The sequence below is a fragment of the Nomascus leucogenys genome, chromosome 2 (assembly GCF_006542625.1).
Source record: "Nomascus leucogenys isolate Asia chromosome 2, Asia_NLE_v1, whole genome shotgun sequence".
Taxonomy (NCBI): Eukaryota; Metazoa; Chordata; class Mammalia; order Primates; family Hylobatidae; genus Nomascus; species Nomascus leucogenys.
Genome location: NC_044382.1, coordinates 46,246,007 through 46,266,438, shown reverse-complemented (window position 1 = coordinate 46,266,438; position 20,432 = coordinate 46,246,007). Strand labels below are relative to the sequence as shown.

General features: G+C 50.8%; 2 protein-coding genes and 1 long non-coding RNA gene across 8 annotated transcripts in view; 2 read left to right on the top strand and 1 right to left on the bottom strand.

Moving 5' to 3' along the window:
- The window catches only part of ST3GAL2 (ST3 beta-galactoside alpha-2,3-sialyltransferase 2), a 61,086-nt gene extending 49,315 nt beyond the window's left edge, over positions 1 to 11,771 (top strand). For 2 of the 3 annotated variants that reach the window (XM_030829432.1, XM_030829436.1), the window contains exons 4-7: positions 3,207 to 3,386; positions 8,545 to 8,590; positions 8,854 to 8,973; positions 9,913 to 11,771. In XM_030829432.1, the coding sequence (XP_030685292.1) occupies positions 3,207 to 3,386; positions 8,545 to 8,590; positions 8,854 to 8,973; positions 9,913 to 10,086 (520 nt within the window). In that variant the 3' untranslated portion in view covers positions 10,087 to 11,771. The remainder of the gene's footprint in view (positions 1 to 3,206; positions 3,387 to 8,544; positions 8,591 to 8,853; positions 8,974 to 9,912) is intronic. The other variant, XM_030829438.1, reaches the window with a different exon arrangement.
- Positions 11,772 to 13,906: 2,135 nt separating this feature from the next.
- LOC115838609 lies at positions 13,907 to 16,164 on the top strand. The gene is made up of 2 exons (XR_004033654.1): positions 13,907 to 14,177; positions 15,397 to 16,164. It is a non-coding gene; the product is annotated as an uncharacterized LOC115838609 (long non-coding RNA).
- A 2,601-nt stretch (positions 16,165 to 18,765) lies between these two features.
- The window catches only part of LOC100605756 (ATP-dependent RNA helicase DDX19A), a 28,207-nt gene continuing 26,540 nt past the window's right edge, over positions 18,766 to 20,432 (bottom strand). For all 4 annotated transcript variants that reach the window (XM_030829387.1, XM_030829390.1, XM_030829381.1 and 1 more), the window contains one exon: positions 18,766 to 20,234. In XM_030829387.1, coding sequence (XP_030685247.1) covers positions 20,173 to 20,234 — 62 coding nt within the window. In that variant the 3' untranslated portion in view covers positions 18,766 to 20,172. The remainder of the gene's footprint in view (positions 20,235 to 20,432) is intronic.

Below are 20,432 nucleotides of genomic sequence, written 5' to 3'. Positions count from 1 at the left end.
GAGACTGCACTCCCTGCTTCCCTGGCTCACTGTGTTCCTAGTGGAGGGCCAGGTTACGGTCACCCTGCCTTGGTAGTCATGATTCCACAAGGTGGTCCACATGAGACAGGAATGTGCTCGTAAACAGTCATAACAGAAAAAAAAAGACCAACAGGTTTGTGTTTAAACCTGGTTCACCTGTTACGTAAGATGCATACTAAAAAGGGGAGCTTTGGTTTTTACTTGTCTTGTATTTTGCACAAATTGAAAGGAAGTGGAAACCTTCTTGGCTTATTATACCCACAGAGAAGGTTTCCAGACAGGAGCCACAGCAATGTCCCCTCTGTCCAGACAGCAGCAGGAGAGAGGGGACATTGCACATCACCAGAAAGATAGCAAGGGCAGAACATCAGAACTTGGGGCATTTCTCTTGGCCTTGCAGTGGAAGGGCAGACAGGGTCTTAAAGTGGCAGACAGGAATAGGGTGGTAGTGGGTAGCAGGACAGAGGCTTCCATCCCGCCCAGGGCCTGAGGGAAGGCTTGAACTTCCTATCTTACTTTCACCATCTTGTAGGAAAGAGGGCAGAACAGCCAAGTGAGGTGGAAGCTGTGGAAGGCTGTTCTTTAAAAGTTGTTACTTTAAAAAATTATCAAAGTAGGCCAGGCCTGGTGTCATCTGCCTGTATTCCCGGCTACTCAAGAGGCTGAGGCAGGAGGGTTGCTTGAGTTGAGGAGATTGAGACCAGCCTGGACAACATAGTGAGACCCCTATCTCTACAAAACAGAAAACAAAACAGGCGTGGTGATGCACACCTGTGGTCCCAGCTACTCGGGAGGCTGAAGCTGGAGGATCTATTGAACCCAGGAGGTCGAGGCTGCAGTGAGCCATGATGGTGCCACTGCACTCCAGCCTGGGTGACAGAGTGAGGCTTAAAAGACAAACAGGGCTGGGCGCAGTGGCTCACGCCTGTAATCCCAGTACTTTGGGAGGCTGAGGTGGGCGGATCACGAGGTCGGGAGATAGAGACTATCCTGGCTAACACAGTGAAACACCATCTGTACTAAAAATGCAAAAAATTAGCCAGGCGTGATGGCGGGCGCCTGTAGTCCCAGCTACTTGGGAGGCTGAGGCAGGAGAATGGCGTGAACCCAGGAGGCGGAGCTTGCAGTGAGCCGAGATTGTGACACTGCACTCCAGCCTGGGTGACAGAGCAAGACTCTGTCTCAAAACAAAAACAAAAACAAAAACCCAAACAAACAGAATGGGTGGGCTCGGTGGCTCATGCCTGTAGTCCCAGCACTTTGGGAGGCTAAGGCAGGCGGATTGCTTAAGGCCAGGAGTTTGAGACCACCCTAGCCAACATGGCAAAACCCCGTCACGGCCCGTTGCAGTGGTTCACGCCTGTAATCCCACCACTTTGGGAGGCTGAGGTGGGCGCATCACGAGGTCAGGAGATGGAGACCATCCTGGCTATCAGGGTGAAACTCTGTCTTTACTAAAAATACAAAAAAAAAAAAAAAAAAAAAATAGCCGGGCATGGTGGCGGGCGCCTGTAGTCCCAGCTACTCAGGAGGCTGAGGCAGGAGAATGGTGTGAACCCGGGAGGTGGAGCTTGCAGTGAGTCGAGAGGGCGCCACTGCACTCCAGCCTGGGCGACAGAGTGAGACTCTTGTCTCAGAAAAAAAAAAAAAAAAAAAAAAACAGGGTGGTGCAGTGGCTCACACCTGTAATCCCAGCACTTTGGGAGGCCAAAGCGGGCGGATCACAAGGTCAGGAGATTGAGACGATCCTGGCTAACATGGTAAAATCCTGTCTCTACTAAAAATACAAAAAATTAGCTGGGTGTGGTGGCGGGCGCCTGTAGTCCCAGCTACTTGGGAGGCTGAGGCAGGAGAATGGCGTGAACCCAGGAGGTGGAGCCTGCAGTGAGCCGAGATGGCGCCACTGTACTCCAGCCTAGGCGAGAGTATGAGACTCCATCTCAAAAAATCAAAAAAACTGTCTCTACTAAAAATACGAAAATGACTGGGCTCAGTGGCTCACGGCTGTAATCCTAGCACTTTGGGAAGCTGAGGCAGGCAGATTGCCTGAGACCAGGAGTTTGAGACCAGCCTGGCCAACGTGGCAAAACCTCTTCTCTACTAAAAATACAAAAGTGGCTGGGTGCGGTGGGTCACGCTTGTAATCCCAGCACTCTGGGAGGCTGAGGCAGGCGGATCACTTGAGGTCAGGAGGTCAAGACCAGCCTAGCCAACATGGTGAAACCCCATCTCTACTAAAAATACAAAAAATTAGCCGGACGTAGTGGCTAACGCCTGTAATCCCAGCTACTCGGGAGGCTGAAGCAGGAGAATCTCATGAACCCAGGAGGTGGAGGTTGTAGTGAGGTGAGATTGCACCACTGGACTCCAGCCTGGGCGACAGGGTGAGACTCTGTCTCAACCAAAAAATTAGGTGGGCGTGCTGGCACATGTTTGTAGTCCCATCTACTCAGGAAGCTGAGGCATGAGAATCGCTTGAACCTGGGAGGTGGAGGTGGAGGTTGCAGTGAGCCGAGAAAGCACCACTGCACTCCAGCCTGGGTGACAGAGTGAGACCTTGTCTCAAAAATAATAATAATTAAAAGTAAATAAATAAAAATGTATACAGTAAAAATGAGTTAAGCCTCCAGTGTTACTCTGACAGTAACCTTTTTTTTTTTGGAGACAGAGTCTTGTTTTGTCACCCAGGCTGGAGTGCGGTGGTGCGATCTCGGCTCACTGTAATCTCTGCCTCCAGGTTCAAGCGCATCACCTGCCTCAGTCTCCCAGGTTGCTGGGATTACAGGCACATGCCACCACGCCCAGCTAATTTTGTATTTTTGGTTTTTTTTCTTCGTAAAGATGGGGTTTTGCCATGTTGGCTAAGGCTGGTCTCAAACTCCTGACCTGAAAGCAGTCCGTCCACCTTGGCCTCCCAAAGTGCCAGGATTACATGTGTGAGCCACCACACCCGGCCTGTTTGATTCTAGTGTTACTATTGTAAATAATTCTGCAGTGAATATCCTCATACACATCTTTGCACACCTTTGTAACCATTTTTATAGGGCAGATTTCTAGCAATGGAATTGCTAGGTTGGAGTATACACCCGTTTGCATTTTTGATGGATGGCTTCGAACTGTCCTCTAAGAATCTTGTACCGGTTTCCATGGCAGTTGATTCTCATGTCACCCTCTTGTCCCTGCAGGATGAATCAGGCGCCAACCGTGGGCTTTGAGCAGGATGTTGGCAGCCGAACCACCCACCATTTCATGTACCCTGAGAGTGCCAAGAACCTGCCCGCCAACGTCAGCTTCGTGCTGGTGCCCTTCAAGGCCCTGGACCTTCTGTGGATCGCCAGCGCCTTGTCCACAGGGCAGATCCGATTGTGAGCCTCTTGCTGGCCTGGGTAGAATATGGGTGACAAGACCACCTTGGGCAGAGTCTTCCTAGGGGCCAGATTGTAGAATTCCTTTCGTTGAACATTTTGGCCAAGAGGGGCTGGTGAGAAGGGAGGGCCTAAGTTGGTGGGTGAGCTGAAGGCACAGTTTGCTCTGTGTCACCTCCTGCGTGGTGACACAGCATACTGATGGTGGAAAGATGAGGGATGAGGAAGGACCATCTGTTTTTTTTTTTTTTGTTTTTTTTTTTTGAGACAGAATTTCGCTCTTGTTGCCCAGGCCAGAGTGCAGTGGCGCAATCTTGGCTCACTGCAACATCCGCCTCCCGGGTTCAAGCGATTCTCTTGCCTCAGCCTCGTGAGTAGCTGGGATTACAGGGATGCACCACCACACCCGGCTAATTTTGTATTTTAGCAGAGACAGGTTTCTTCATGTTGGTCAGGCTGATCTCGAACTCCTGACCTCAGGTGATCCACCTACCTCGGGCTCCCAAAGTGCTGGGATTATAGGCGTGAGCCACCGCACACGGCCAGACCATCTGGTTTTGGTCTCCTTTCTGGGTGATGGCTCCTGACTGAGGGAGCGCTGCCTTCTGAGGACTTTCTTTGGGGGCAGTTGTCCCATCATAGCTGGGAACCATGGGAAATCTAGTTCACCAAGTCTATTTTTTAACAGCTTTATCAAGATATGATTCATATCCCATACATCTCACCTATTTAATGTGTACAATCCAGTAACTTCTTATATATTCAGAGTTGTATAACCATGACTACAATTAATTTTAATTTTTTAAAATTTTATTTTTTTTTTCGAGATGGTGTCTCACTCTATTACCCAGGTTGGAGTGCAGTGGCGCAATCTTGGCTCACTGCAACCTCTACCTCCCAGGTTTAAGGGATTCTCATGCCTCAGCCTCCCGAGTAGCTGGGATTACAGGCACATGCCACCACGCCTGGCTAATTTTTGTATTTTTAGTAGAGACTGTGTTTTACCATGTTGGCCAGGCTGGTCTCGAACTCCTAACATCAAGTGATCCACCTGCCTCAGGCTCCCAACGTGTTGAGATTACAGGCATGAGCCACCACATCTGGCCCACAATTAATTTTTTTTGAAATGGAGTCTCACTCTTGCCCAGACTGGAGTGCAGTGGCACAATCTTAGCTCACTGTAACCTCCACCTCCCAGGTTCAAGTGGTTTTCCTGCCTCGGCCTCCCGAGTAGCTGGGATTACAGGCATGTGTCACCACGGACCTGGCTAATTTTTGTATTTTTAGTAGAGATGGGGTTTCGCTATGTTGGCCAGGCTGGCCTCAAATTTCTGACCTCTGATGATCTGCCCACCTTGGCCTCCCGAAGTGCTGGGATTATAGGGCATGAGCCACCACACCCGGCCCCACAATTAATTTTAAAACATTTTCATGGCTGGGCACTGTGGCTCACGCCTGTAATCCCAGCACCTTGGGAGGCCGAGGCGGGTGGATCACGAGGTCAGGAGTTCAAGACCAGCCTGGCCGACGTGGTGAAACCTTGTCCCTACTAAAAATAAAACAATTAGCTAGGCATGGTGGCATGCGCCTGTAATCTCAGCTACTCAAGACGCTGAGACAGGAGAATCGCTTGAGCTCGGGAGGTGGAGGTTGCAGTGAGCCAAGACCACACCATTGCACTCTAGCCTGGGCAACAAGAGCAAAACTGTGTCTCAAAAAAAATGAAAATAAAAATTTTTGGCCAGGCGCGGTGCCTCACGCCTGTAATCCCAGCCCTTTGGGAGGCCAATGTGGGCGGATCATGAGGTCAAGAGATCAAGACCATCCTGGCCAACATGGTGAAACCTTGTGTCTACTAAAAATACAAAAATTAGCTGGGTGTGGCCGGCCAGGCGTGGTGGCTCACGCCTGTAATCCCAGCACTTTGAGAGACTGAGGCGGGCAGATTACAAGGTAAGGAGATCAAGACCATCCTGGCTAACATGGTGAAACCCTGTCTCTACTAAAAAATACAAAAAAAAATTAGCCGGGCATGGTGGCGGGCGCCTGTAGTCCCAGCTACTCGGGAGGCCGAGGCAGGAGAATGGCATGAACCTGGAAGGGGGAGCTTGCAGTGAGCCGAGATCGCGCCACTGCATTCCAGCCTGGGCGATACAGCGAGACTCCATCTCAAAAAAAAAAAAATTTAGCTGGGTGTGGTGGCGCACCTGTGTAGTCCCAGCTACTTGGGAGGCTGAGGCAGGAGAATCGCTCGAACCTGGGAGGCAGAGGTTACAGTGAGACGAGATTGTGCCACTGCATTCCAGCCTGACGACAGAGACTCCATCTCAAAAAAACAAAAAAAAAAATTTTCATGTTCTGCTGGGTACAGTGGCTCACACCTGTAATCCCAGCACTCTAGGAGGCCAAGGAGGGTGGATTGTTTGAGCCCAAGAGTTCGAGACCACCTTGGGCAACATGGCGAAACTCTGTCTCTACAAAAAATACAAAAATTAGCTAGACATGGTGGTGCGCTCCTGTAGTCCTAGCCACTCAAGGATGAGGTGGGAGGATCAGATCACTTGAACCCGGGAGGCAGAGGCTGCAGTGAGCTCAGATTGCGCCACTGCACTCCAGCCTGGGCAATAAAGCAAGGCTCTGCCTCAAAAAAAAAGAAAAAAAAAAAACCAAAAAAGGAACATTTTCATGTTCTAAGGGTCTAATCTAAAGATAAAAATCTAAAGATACCCCTGGATCCCTAAGCCATCACCCCCACTCCTCCCACCCCGAGCCCTAGGCAACCATTAATCTACTCTGTCTCACCATATATTTTTGTTGTGTGGTAAAATATACACAATATAACATTTACCATTTTGACTTTTTTTTTTTTTTAGACGGAGTTTCGCTGTCGCCCAGGCTGGAGTGCAGTGGCGCAATCTCGGCTCACTGCAGGCTTTGCCCCCCAGGGTTCACGCCATTCTCCTGCCTCAGCCTCCCGAGTAGCTGGGACTACAGGCGCCCGCCACCTCGCCCAGCTAATTTTTTGTATTTTTAGTAGAGACGGGGTTTCACCGTGTTAGCCAGGATGGTCTCGATCTCCTGACCTCATGATCCGCCTGCCTTGGCCTCCCAAAGTGCTGGGATTACAGGCGTGAGCCGCCGTGCCCAGCCCATTTTAACTATTTTTAAGTGTAAAGCTCAGTAACATTAAGTATATTCACATTATTGTATAGCCATCACCACTCTCCGTTTCCAGAACGTTTTCATTATCCCAAATGGAAACTGTACACCTTAAACACTAACGCTCCATTCTCCCCTCAACCCCAGGTAACCTTATTCTACTTTCTGTCTCTATGATTTAACTATTCTTTTTTGTTCGTTTGTTTGTTTTTGGAGACAGAGTCTCACTCTGTCACCCAAGCTGGAGTGCAGTGGCGCCTTCTCGGCTCACTGCAACCCAGGTTCAAGCGATTCTCCTGCCTCAGCCTCCCGAGTAGCTGAGACTACTCTTCGAACTCCTGACCTTGGGTGATCCGCCCAACTTGGCCTCCCAAAGTGCTGGGATTACAGGCATGAGCCACTGCACCCAGCCTGATTTGACTGTTCTTTTTTTTTTTTTTCTTTTTGAGACAGAGTCTCGCTCTGTCGCCAGGCTGGAGTACAGTGTGGCACAATGTTGGCTCACTGCAACCTCAGACTCCCTGGTTCAAGTGATTCTCCTGCCTCAGTCTCCCAAGTAGCTGGGACTACAGGCGTGCGCCACCACACCCAGCTAATTTTTGTATTTTTAGTAGAGACAGGGTTTTACCATGTTGGCCGGGATGGTCTCGATCTCTTGACCTTGTGATCTGCCCCCCTCGGCCTCCCAAAGTGCTGGGATTACAGGCGTGAGCCACCGCACCCAGCCCTGATTTGACTATTCTTTATGCCTCATGTAAGTGGGATCATAACAGTATTTGTCCTTTTGTCTGACTTACTTAGCATCATGTCCTCATAGTTCATCCATGTTGTAGCATGTGTCAGAATTTCCTGTGTTTTTTAAAGGCTGAATACTATGCCAATGTAGGGATATACCCATTTTGTTTATCCGTTTATCCTTCAAGGATGCTTGGTTTGTGTTCTACTTTTTGGGTATCATCACCATGTATTTTATAAACACAAAAGTAGTGAGTTACAGTTTCCTGACTTTAGGATGTTCATTATTTCATGTTTGGGAGGCCTGAGGGCTAAAATGGGTGCAGTAGAGTTGAAGTACCATAGACACTCAGAGAAGGGCATGTAGGTTACGGGGGCCATGGCTGGCTACAGGGAGGTGTGGTCTGGGAAGCCTGAGGGGAGCGGATCAAGGGCAGGGGTGAGAGCAGAGACATGGTGGATTTGAGATGAGTGCCAGCTCTAATGGAGCAGAGAGCTAGGGGAGGAAGGCTGGGGCTGGACTAGGGAAGGCCTCATCGCTTGCCGAAAACATTCCCACTGAGAGCTTTAGAGCAAGGCATGGCAGTGATGAACAAACCACGGGAGAGCAGTCCAGAAGCAGAGCAGTCTGGAAGTTGTGGGGCTGATGTTGCTCAGGCCTGGCGTGGGGGGGGCATCCCTAGGTCCCATGGGGCCACCTGAAATGTTTTCTTCCTTTCCTTTCTCCTTTCATTTCTCCTTTCTCCTTTCCCTTCCTTTCCCTTCCCCTCCCCTCCCCTCCCCTCCCCTCTCCTTCCCTCTCCTTTCCCCTCCCTTCCCCTCCCCTCCCTTCCCCTCCCCTCCCTTCCCCTCCCCTCCCCTCCCCTCTCCTTCCCTCTCCTTTCCCCTCCCTTCCCCTCCCCTCCCTTCCCCTCCCCTCGCCTCCCTTCTCCTTTCCTTTCCTTTTTTTTTTGACAGTCTCACTCTGTCACCCAGGCTGTAGTGCAGTGGTGTGATCTCGGCTCACTGAAACCCCAGCCTCCCAAGTAGCTTGGATAACAGCCGTGCTCCACCACACCCAGTTAATTTTTGTTTTTTTAGTAGAGATGGGGTTTCACCATGTTGGTTAGGCTGGCCTCGAACTCCTGGCCTCAGGTGATCCGGCTGGCCTCGAACTCCTGGCCTCAGGTGATCCACCTGCCTCAGCCTCCCAAAGTCCTGGGATTACAGGTGTGAGCCACCACTCCCGGCCTGAAATGCTATCTTTCTTTCTTTTTGCTTACAGCACCTACGCCCCAGTGAAGTCCTTCCTTCGAGTGGATAAAGAAAAGGTAAGCTCTTCACTTCCTCCCCACCTCAGTGGAAACAGTGCTGGCCCAGCCTGTGCGCCTGGTCCTGTAGCTCAGGTGTTCCAGTTCCCCTGCAGAACCTCAGGGTCCCCATCTGCCGAGATGCCTGACCCCAGCAGGTGCCACATGATTCAGAAGACACACGCACAGGTCTCTGACAGGCATAGACAAGCAGAAGCTGCTCAGTCTAGCCTGAATCTCTGCCCGTAAACCCCTCATATACCTGTCATCTCTTCTCCTCCCAGGTCCAGATCTACAACCCAGCCTTCTTCAAGTATATCCACGACAGGTGGACAGAGCATCACGGGCGGTACCCTTCCACGGGGATGCTGGTGCTCTTCTTTGCCCTGCATGTGTGTGATGAGGTAGGTAGGCCCATGGTGTGGGTGGTGGGAATCCATGGAACAGAGGAGTGCAGGCCTTCTCGGGTCTTAGCAAGCTAACAGAGGAATGTGCTTCTGTAGGCAGAATCCATGTGGCCTTGGTTTCCCCCATCTCTAGGCTATAAAGTATAGATATGCCTTTCCCAAACGTTTCTGCTTTCATGATTCTACCAAATCCAAAATCTCTTCATTAAAAAGTTAAGTTATTGGCCGTGCGCGGTGGCTGACGCCTGTAATCCCAGCACTTTGGGAAGCTGAGGCGGGCGGATTACTTGAGGTCAGGAGTTCAAGACCAGCCTGGCCAAAATGGCGAAGCCCCATCTCTACTAAAAGTACAAAAAATTAGCCAGGCGTGGTGGGGCACGCCTGTAATCTCAGCTACTCGGGAGGCTGAGGCAGGAAAATCGCTTGAACTCAGGAGGCGTAGGTTGCAGTGAGCGGCATTGCACTCCAGCCTGGGCGACAGAATGAGACGCTGTCTTGAAAAAGAAAAGAAAAAAAACATAAATAGAATGGAGAGTGTATGTAGTTGAATTCCAGCTGGAAGGCTGCCCCCACCAACTCTGAGCCCCAGGTCTACTTCGTGTAAAGATGGAACTCAGTCTTTCAGAGAACCCGTTCCACCAATGGCCAGGGCTGCCGTGCAATGAAGAGCAGAGCTGAGGCCCAGCATGCCCACTTTGCCGGCAAGTGCTTCACTGAGTGGTGCTGATCAAAGTACTCCATTAAAAAAAAAAAAAAAAAAAAAGAGGAATTTGCAAGGGCTGCAAAGGGAAGGTGGTGTCCCCATGTGAGTCCATGCCTGGGGGCTCCTGCATCTCCCCGGGGCCTCCCGCTCCTCTCTCCTCCCTGTCATCCCGAGCCTGCCCCGCTCCATCCTCCAGGTTCCTGCCTGGGGTGACGCTCCGGTCTTCCCCGCAGGTGAACGTGTACGGGTTCGGGGCCGACAGCCGGGGCAACTGGCACCACTACTGGGAGAACAACCGGTACGCGGGCGAGTTCCGGAAGACTGGCGTGCACGACGCGGACTTCGAGGCGCACATCATCGACATGCTGGCCAAGGCCAGCAAGATCGAAGTCTACCGGGGCAACTGAGCCGGGCCTCGCCGCGACCCTCCCGGCCCATCTGTCGGGCACCGGCGCTCCGGCCTGGGACCCAGGTCCAGTAACCCGGGACCAATCATGCTGCAGCCCAGGGGCGTTTGTTGTGCCCCGCCAATCACGAGACTGGGGGACCGGCCGGGCCTGGCACCAATCTGCGCTGCGGTCGGGCGGAGCTTCTGTTTCTCCCAGCCAATCATGTGACTCAAGGAGAACTTCCGGCGCTCTGTCCAGTCTCCTCCAATCAATGGCCTTCGGGGGCGGGCCAGCGGCCGCTCAATCCCCACTCCCTCTTGCTTTGGGGTAGGGTTTTCTTTCACGCTATTTGAGGAGGAGAGCATGGCGCGGGCCTCGGCGAAGCACTTAACATCAGGCTCGGCCAGAGGAGCGTATCAGTCGCTAGCCAGACCCGGAGGATAGCGGGCGGTCGCTGCGGGCCTCAGGAGAGAGGTGGCTGCCCGGCCCCTTTCCCCGCCTGCCTGGATGGGTGCGTGCAGACCGACCAAAGAAAAGCGGTCGCTGCGGGACCCCCAGTCCCCCCTCGGCCGTGCTGTGGGGTGGCCGCGCCCCCAGGGCTTCCTGCGTCTCTAGGAAGCCGGTAGTGGCGCCCTCTGCGGGGTGGGGTGCTCCCGGGCCGAACTCCAGACAGGTGGAGGGGACAGGGCAGGGCTCGAGGAAGCCCTGTCCCCTTCCGTGCAAGGTGCTGTCACTCACGTGTGCCCTCGACCCTCCCGTTCACCCGCAGCCTTCTCAGCGCCTCTTCCTGGGCCCGGGGCCTCCTCACCAACCTACCTATTGCTCTGGAAAAAAATCCCCTACTCCCTCCCTACCCCAGTCTTTGGCCGGCTCTGGCCCCTGGGGAGGGTGCTGCACGGCGGAAGGAGGCTGGCGATGGGCCCGGCTGCGCGCTGCATGCACCTCCTCCTCCACCCATCGCCTCTTTCCTGGAGGTGACTTTGCCTGAGGCTCATACATTGGTTAAGCTGAAGCTGCCGTGGGTGGCCAAACCGCAGATTCTTTGCAAATTCTGAGCTGGCAGAGCCCGCAGCCGGGAGCCGGCCGGGGAAGATAAGACTTGCGCGCCGCAGGCCGCCTGCCTCCACCCTGCTCTCCATCTGCCGCTCTAGAAGGGATGGGAAGCTCGCGGCCGGGGTTCCACCTGGAAGCTGCTTGCATGGCTGAACCCAGCTCAGGTCCCTAGCGGGGCTGCTGGTGGAATTCTCCCCCTGCGAGGCTGGGGAAGTTTAGGAGGGGGAAGGCTTCTGTGAAGCTCTCAAACCACTAATAGAGCCCCCTCCCCAACAGTGACGGCACAGATGCTCCCCCTTTTCTTAGTTGACGCCACCAGGCAGCTTCCTGGCCCTTGGTAGGTTCCTGCAGCTGGCTGGGGGAACAGGGACCGGCAGGGGACTTTGTTAGGGGAGGGTTGGGATGGGCAGTGGGCCGCCTCAAAGTTAATATATTGGAACTTAGCTCGAGTGTCATTCTTTCCAATTCCGAAAGTAGAAAGAGTAAAAATAGCGGTGATTGGGGTGGGGTTAGTAGACTGCCTCTCTCAGGGCGCCCCCCCACCCCGTTTTAGAGAGCTAGACCTCAGCCAGTCTTGCCACTCCCATCTCAGTGCTTCCTGAAGAGGCTGTTTTGAGTGTTGATGAAAAACAATGCAATTATGCCAAACAGTATTGAGCAGAATAATTTATTTCTTTTTTCTTTTGCTTTTGCTTTAAATCATGAATCCCGCCAGGTACGGTGGCTCACACCTGGCATCCCAGCACTTTGGGAGGCCAAGGCGGGTGGATTACTTAATAAGGTCGTCAGAAGTTCGAGACCAGCCTGGCCAACATAGTGAACCCTCGTCTCTACCAAAAAAAAAAAAAAAAATTTTATATATATATATACACACACACACACACACGCACACGCACACACACAAATTAGCCATTAGCCAGGCGCATGGTGCGCACCTGTAATCCCAGCTACTTGGAAGGCTGAGGCAGGAGAATCCCTTGAACCCAGGAGGCGAAGGTTGCAGTGAGCCGAGATTGTGCGACTGCACTGCAGCCTGGGCGACAGAGCAAGACCCTGTCTCAAAAAAACTAAATCATGAATCCCCATCCTGGAAGAGGTAGGTCCCAGCACCCAGCCAGATCTTTTCTGCAATAGTAATTTAAACACACTTTTTTTTTTTTATTTCTTTCCCTTTCTCTTTCTGAATTAAAAGTAACAAAAAACTGTCTAGTCCTTCATTGTTCTGAAATGGGCATGATGGAAGGTGGGTCTGGTAGGGTAGCTGTGACTGATAATGGCTGAGAACGTTGGGGGATATGGGAGGGGCGAGATGGCTCCCAGACACCCTCCCCCACCTATACAGGAGGCACCTCATTCCTGGACTCTGCGCTCTAAGACACAAATCTGAGCGGGTAGAAGCATTTTGGTTAAAAATCAGCTCGTTGTCGCCTCTTGAGTTTCCTCCAGGAGAGGAGTTCATTGGAGAGGATTCCTGGTAGCAGCTCCTCGCAGTGGCTGTCCTGTAACCACTTTGGCCTCTATCAACATGTCTCCACGTATCCATCGGGCTCCGATGCATTTGGGTGGCCACAGGCTGGGCTGTCCCCACCTCTCAGGCAAGTGCATCTAAGGCTTTCCCCTCTGGCACAGCCCTGCCTCTACAGCCCAATTTCCACCACGCCACAGGCAACCTGCATTTTTATTTATTTATTTATTGAGACAGTCTTGTTCTGTTGCCCAGGCTGGAGTGCAATGGCCCGATCTCGGCTCATCCCAGCCTTCACCTCCCGGGTTCAAGTGATTCTCCTGCCTCAGCCTCCCAAGTAGCTGGGATTACAGGCATGCACCACCACTCCCAGATAATTTTATATTTTTAGTAGAGACGGGTTTTCTCCAAGTTGGTCAGGCTGGTCTTGAACTCCAGACCTCAGGTGATCTGCCCGCCTTGGCCTCCCAAAGTGCTGGGATTACAAGCGTACACCACTGTGCCTGGCCGATTTTTTTTTTTTTTTTTTGAGATGGAGTCTTGCTCTGTTGCCCAGGCTGGAGTGCAGTGGTGCAATCTCGGCTCACTGCAAGCTCCGCCTCCCGGGTTCACGCCATTCTCCTGCCTCAGCCTCCAAGTAGCTGGGACTACAGGCGCCCGCCACCACACCCAGGTAATTTTTTGTATTTTTTTTTTTTAGTAGAGACGGGGTTTCACCGTGGTCGCAATCTCCTGACCTCGTGATCCGCCCGCCTCGGCCTCCTAAAGTGCTGGGATTACAAGCGTGAGCCATCGCCCCTGGCCTCTTTTTTTTTTTTTTTTTGAGACTGAGTCTCACTCTCGCCCAGGCTGGAGTGCAGTGGTGGGATCTCGGCTCATTGCAAGCTCTGCCTCCTGGGTTCACACCATTCTCCTGGCTCAGCCTCCCGAGTAGCTGAGACTACAGGTGCCTGCCACCACACCCGGCTATTTTTTTGTATTTTTAGTAGAGACGGGGTTTCAGTGTTAGCCAGGATGGTCTCGATCTCCTGACCTCGTGATGTGCCCGCCTCAGCCTCCCAAAGTGCTGGAATTACAGGTGTGAGCCACCGTGGGAAGCTTTTTTTTTTTTTTTTTTTTTTTGAGATGGAGTCTTGCTCTGTCACCCAGGCTGGAGTGCAGTGGCCCGATCTCAGCTCACTGCTACCTCCTCCTCCCAAGTTCACCCACCTCAACCTCCCGAGTAGCTGGGATTACAGGGGTGTGCCACCACACCCAGCTAATTTTTGTATTTTTAGTAGAGACGCGGTTTCACCATGTTGGCCAGGCTGGTCTCGAACTCCTGACCTCAGGTGATCCACCCCCTTCGGCCTCCCAAAGTTTGACCACACCCAGCCCATAATAGATTTTTTAAACTCCTATAAATATCATTCTATTTCCCCTTATTGCTAAAATGAGAGCTTTTTCATCCAGTTTTTTGGGTGTGTTCCAAATATTTTGTTAAATTTCCCATCTACTGCTGTTATTGTTTCCATTTTATTTGCCCATGTGAGTTGATACCTTTTTCATTCCTTTCCTATAGCTTTAGTGACGTTGTGGGAAGGGAAGTTAGGTAAGTGATGTTTCATCCTGTACTTACCAGACAGGATGTCTGTACTTTTTCCTTCCTTGATTTCCTGAGTTACCTGCCTCCACAGGTGTATTTCATTCCTGGTTGCTTATTTTATATTTATTTTTATTTTTGAGATGGAGTCTTGGTCTATTGCCCAGGCTGGAGTGCAGTGGCACGATCTCAGCTCACTGCAACCTCTGCCTCTGTGGTTCAAGCGATTCTTCTGCCTCAGCCTCCCGCATAGCTGGCACTACAGATGCACACCACCATGCCCAGATGATTTTGGTATTTTTAGTAGAGATGGGGTTTCACCATGTTGGCCAGGCTGGTCTTGAACTCCTGACCTCGTGATCTGCCCACCTTGGCCTCCCAAAGTGCTGGGATTACAGGTGTGAGCCACCACGCCTGGCCTCTGGTTGCTTATTTAACACCTTTGTCACAATGGAGGCTTTTCTTTTTTTTTCTGAGATGGAGTCTTGCTCTGTTGCCCAGGCTGGAATGCAGTGGCGCAATGTCCGCTCACTGCAAGTTCTGCCTCCCGGGTTCACACCATTCTCCTGTCTCAGCCTCCTGAGTAGCTGGGATTACAGGCATGCACTACCATGCCCAGCTAATTTCCTATTTTTAGTAGAGACGGGGTTTCTCCATGTTGGTCAGGCTGGTCTCGAACTCCTGACCTCAGGTTATCCGCCTGCCTCGGCCTCCCAAAGTGCTAGCATTACAGGCGTGAGCCACTGCACCCAGCTTTTTTTTTTTTTTTTAAGAGACAGGGTCTCCTGTCACCCAGACTGGTGCAGAGCTCACTGCAGCCTCAAAAACTCCTGGATTCAACTGATCCTCCCATCTCAGCCTCCAGAGCAGCCAGAGCCTGGCTAAAAAATTTTTTAAAAAATATTTTATGGCCAGGCATGGTGGCTCATGCCTATAATCCCAGCATTTTGGGAGGCTGAGGCAGGTGAATCACGAGGTCAGGAGTTCAAGACCAGCCTGGCCAAGATTGTGAAACCCCATCTCTACTAAAAATACAAAAAACTGGCTGGGCTTGGTGGCGGGTGGCTGTGATCCCAGCTACTCGGGAGACTGAGGCACAGAACTGCTTGAACCTGGGAGGTGGAGGTTGTGGTGAGCCGAGATTGAGCCACTGCACTCCAGCCTGAGCAACAGAGTAAGACTCCATCTCAAAAAAAAGAAAAAAAAAAGGTATTTTACCCATTCACAGGCAGCAGACAACAAATTACCTTCTGTGACTGTATGGCAAGGTCAGATGCATCATTCCTTGCTAGGCGAAGGGAAGGTATAATACTTAAACTATATTTTTAAAAATAAAAGTATTCCCTTTTGAGTGTGAATTAGGAATCAATGCACCTTCTCACTACTCTTGTGAAAAAAATCACAGCTCCTGCAGCAAGTCTATGCCTGGGTAACAACTAACCCACAAAATCCAAGAAGAGGTCCCCCTCTCCCGCCTCTGTGAGGCCTGCGGAGCAGTATGTATCTGGGCCAGCCTGGTCCTCAGAGTGTGGAATTAACACCTTTCCTCTAGCAACTGTCTGTGCTGCTAAGAACAGCACAGACTCTCTGGCAGCCTGGTTCTCTCCAGGGGGAAGCCTGTGAAGCAGAAGAAACATATGGCATCTGCACTCAGGGCGCCCAGTTCCATCCGGCCTCGCTATAAAATGACTTTGCCTTTCCTGTTTTAAAATTACAAAAATAATTCAACCAATACATAAACATATGAAGTGAATCACGGAGGGCCTTCCTGCAATATCTTTTTTTGCCTACCATTTGTCATGGAATGGGTAAAGGGGACCACAGAGGGAAGAGACGCTGCCCCTTTGCAGGGCCATGGCAGTCCCCTGGGCTGTGTCTCTGCGGAGCCTCCTGTGAAACGCTGTTACCACGAGCACCGCACTGGAGACCATGAAAGGGAAGAGTTTGACATCTCAGCTGTCTTTGCTATAAATAGAAATAAATAAAACTTAACTAAGGCTTGAGTACACTTAGGCCGGGCACGGTGGCTCATGCCTGTAACCCCAGCACTTTGGGAGGCCGAGGTGGGTAGGTCATGAGGTCAGGAATTTGAGACCAGCCTGGTCAACATGGTGAAACGCTGTCTCCACTAAAAATACAAAAAATTAGCTGGGCCTGGTGGCAGGTGCCTGTAGTCCCAGCTACTTAAGAGGCTGAGGCAGGAGAATCACTTGAACTCAGGAGGCAGAGGTTGCAATGAGTCAAGATCAAGCCACTGCAGTCCAGCCTGGGCAACAGAGCAAGACTCCATCTCAAAACAAAAAACAACAAAATTTTTATCAGTCACCTTAACCAAATGATCAAGGTACATCACCAGTCTATACTGATACAAACACTGTACATGATTGAATAAATTAATCAATGGGGGAGAAGAGAGAATTCTCCCTTGCAGAAGAGTTGAATAATTTATGTGGGTAGCTACTCTGCCCTCAAGGAGAGCGTGTAACTTCCTTGAGGTGTGGGCTGCATGTACATAATGACTTCCTTTCAAAGAGTAGGATACAGGCCAGGGCTCAGCGCAGTGGCTCACGCCTGTAATCCCAGCACTTTGGGAGGCCGAGGTGGGCGGTTCGCCTGAGGTCAGGAGTTCAAGACCAGCCTGACCAACATAGAGAAACCCAATCTCTACTAAAATACAAAATTAGCCCAGTGTGGTGGCAAATGCCTGTAATCCCTCTTACTTGGGAGGCTGAGGCAGGAGAATCGCTTGAGCCCGAGAGGCAGAGGTTGCAGTGAGCCAAAACCGTACCATTGCACTCCAGCCTGGGCAATGAGAGCAAAACTCTGTCTCAATAATAATAATAATAATAATAATAATGTAGTGAGACAAGAATGGGCAGCTCCCCAACAGAAAAGATTTTCTAAGAAACTGAATGTTTACCAAGCCTCACTAAATCAAAATCAAAAAAACAATGACATAATCTGTTTTTGCCACTTAGACTGGCAAAGTTTTAAACACTGATAATAATGTTGGCAAGCATGTAATTTTTGTATCACAGTAACATAAATTGGTAAAAACCTTTTGGCAAGTGTAAATGGCAATGAATTAAAATTTTAAATGTCCCTACTCTTTGACCCAACAATTCTACTTCCAGGAATAATATCCTGAAGTGATTTTCACCAACGCTCATAAATAAGAATAAGGTTGGGCACGGTGGCTCATGCCTGTAATCCCAGCACTTTGGGAGGCCCAGGTGGGCAGACTGCTTAAGCTCAGGAGTTCAAAACCAGCCTGGGTAACATGGTGAGACGCCATCTCTACAAAAAAATACAAAAATTAGCCAGGTGTGGTGGCGCAGGCCTGTAGTCCCATCTACTTAGAGGGGTGAGGCAGGAGGGTCAGTTGAGACTGGGTTGAGGTTGCAGTGAACCAAGATCATCATACCACTATATTCCAGCCTGGGTGACAAAGTGAGAGTTGGTCTCAAAAAAAAAAAAAAAAAGAACAAAGATGTTCAGTTTGGGTCAAGGGCTCATGCCTATAACCCCAACTACTTGGGAGGTTGAGGTAGGAGGATCACTTTAGCCCAGGAGTTTGAGACCAGACTGGACAACATAGTGAGACCCCATCTCTACAAAAATAAATAAGCAATACATCTTTTTTAAAAAGATGTTCAGGCCAGGCACAGTAGCTCACGCCTGTAATCCCAGCACTTTTGGAGACTGAGGTGGGCGGATCACGAGGTCAGGAGTTTGAGACCAGTCTGACCAACATGGTGAAACCCCATCTCTATTAAAAATACAAAAATTAGCCAGGTGTGGTGGCGTGTGCCTGCAATCCCACCTACTCAGGAGGCTGAGGCAGGAGAATCGCTTGAACCTGGGAGGTGGAGGTTGCAGTGAGCCGAGATCACGCCATGGCATTCCAGCCTGGGTGACAGAGTGAGACTCCATCTCAAAAAAAAAAAAAAAAGATGTTCGGCCAGGCATGATGGCACACACCTATAATCCTAGCACTTTGGGAGGCGTAGAGAGGCAGGGGGACCATTTGCGGTCAGTTCGAGACCAGCCTAGCCAACACGGCAAAACCCCGTCTCTACTGAAAATATAAAAATTAGCTGGGCATGCTGGCATGTGCCTATAATCCCAGCTACTAGGGAGGCTGAGGCAAGAGAACTGCTTGAAGCTGGGAGGCAGAGGTTGCAGTGGGCCGAGATCACACCTCTGCACTCCGGGCCAGAGTGACACTCTGTCTCAAAAAAAAAAAAAACAATGTTCATTGTGGTACTGTGGATAACAGCCATGTACTGGAAATCCCCCATGCTTGTCACTAGAGGAACCAGGAGATAAATGCCGGGACAGCTACATGCTGAAAGGAAGGTGGATGGTGTTTCCAGGGCAAGGAAGATATGTGTGTATTGGACATGTCAACATGTCTAACACATGCTGATCAGTGAAAGCAGGTTGCATAGTAGTGTGAATAGAACGTTCCTGTTTTTGTAAAAGAAAAATGGGTTTATGCAAATAAAAGGCAATATGGTAGAATATTCACCAAGCTGCCAGGAATCAGGATCCCAGAGGAGTAGGGATAGAGAGCACTCTCACTTTATACACACACGCCTTTTTAAAATGAGTATATATTTGTCTAATAAGCGGAAAAACACAAACAAATCATGATTAGTAGAGCATTTCTCATAATTACTTTAAAATGTCTTAGCATAATGAATGATGCATACAGCTACAATTTATCCATCCTTATTTATTTATTTATTTACTGAGTCAGGGTCTCGCTCTGTTACCCAGGCTGGAGTGCAGTGGCGCCATTTCAGCTCACAGCAGCCTCTACCTAGGCTTAAGCGATTCTCCTACCTCAGCCTCCCAAGTAGCTGGGACTATAGGCGTGCGCCACCACACCCGGCTACATTTTTTCTATTTTTGGTAGAGACGGGGTTTCATCATGTTGGCCAGGCTGGTCCCGAACTCCTAAGCTCAACCGATCCACCCGCCTCAGCCTCCCAAAGTGCTGGGATTACAGGCGTGAGCCACCACACCCGGCCTATCCATCCTTCTTCATATTATGTAGGAATCAGAGCTCTCCATAATGTCCACTATTATAAATGAACAGCATAATTCCCTTGGTCATAACTTCTGTTCCAAACTCTTGCTCAGCTCCCGGCCCAGTGTGACACCCGGGGGTAAGAACCAACTATGTGTGTGCTCAGAAACTCACCTGGGGTCTCCTGGCTGCCGTGACTGAGTACCAGGGGCCTAAGCGGAGGGAACAACCGAGAGAAGGAAGGGAAGGCAAGCCCAGGCCCAGCCCCTTCATCGGCCCTCGCCAGGTCACTCTCTCTCAAGGGATCAGGATTCACTGACTTTGTTTCTCTCCGAATCTGAAGTTTACAAAAGTGGCCGAGCTGCTCATCAGGGATACGCAAGTCTACTTTCTGCAGCAGAGAACAGAAGTGAAAGGGAGAAGGGATGAGCAAGAAAGTCTCTGGATTTCAGGAGAAGGAAGATGGCCCCAAGGGCAGGAGAAACACTTGTGAAGGGTCCAGTGAAGAGACAGAGAGGGGGCAGCTCTGGCCTCTCTGCTGCCGCTTCCCTCGTTCGATCCATGGCGGTGGGGCTCACACCATTTTCCACTCAGCCTCTTCTGCACAACCTGCACATCTACCATTTCTTCAGGGGCTGGAGCTGGTTCCACGATGCCTAGCCAAAATCAGGAGGGGGTCCTAGGGCCAGCGACTGCCAATGTGACCAGATTATTAAAAAGATGGGGGAAATTTGGCTTTAAAAAAGTGGGGAAAGGACCCAATTTTCGAAAATGCAAATTTTTCCTTCTATTGCCCCCCGTCATTTGCACCTATTTTTGTCAAGTCCAAACATAATTTGAAGTGAGGTAGGTAGTTTCTCTCTACTTGTGCCGTTGTCCTTGGGGTGATGTCGGGGCCTGTGCCCTGAACACACTTGTCTCCTGTGCAGGGGCAGTGCCAGGGCTGGCACCAGTGGCTGGTGGGGCTTCTCAGTTGGCTATTTTCTCAATCTCGTCCAAATCATCCGTGTCCAATCTTTCTATCTTCTTATCTGGGGGAAAAATACACAAGTCTCTACCCTGCCCAGGAATGTGCCCCACCTCGGGCCACAGCAATCATTCATTCAGCCCCAAAGGCTCCGGGTGCCTGAGCAGGGGGCAGCAGGGCCCCTAGTCACTGACAGCAACAGTCAGAGCCCCACGCCCCAAAGCCCGCTCACAGGGGAGCTGTCCTTGGAGTCCCTGGGTCT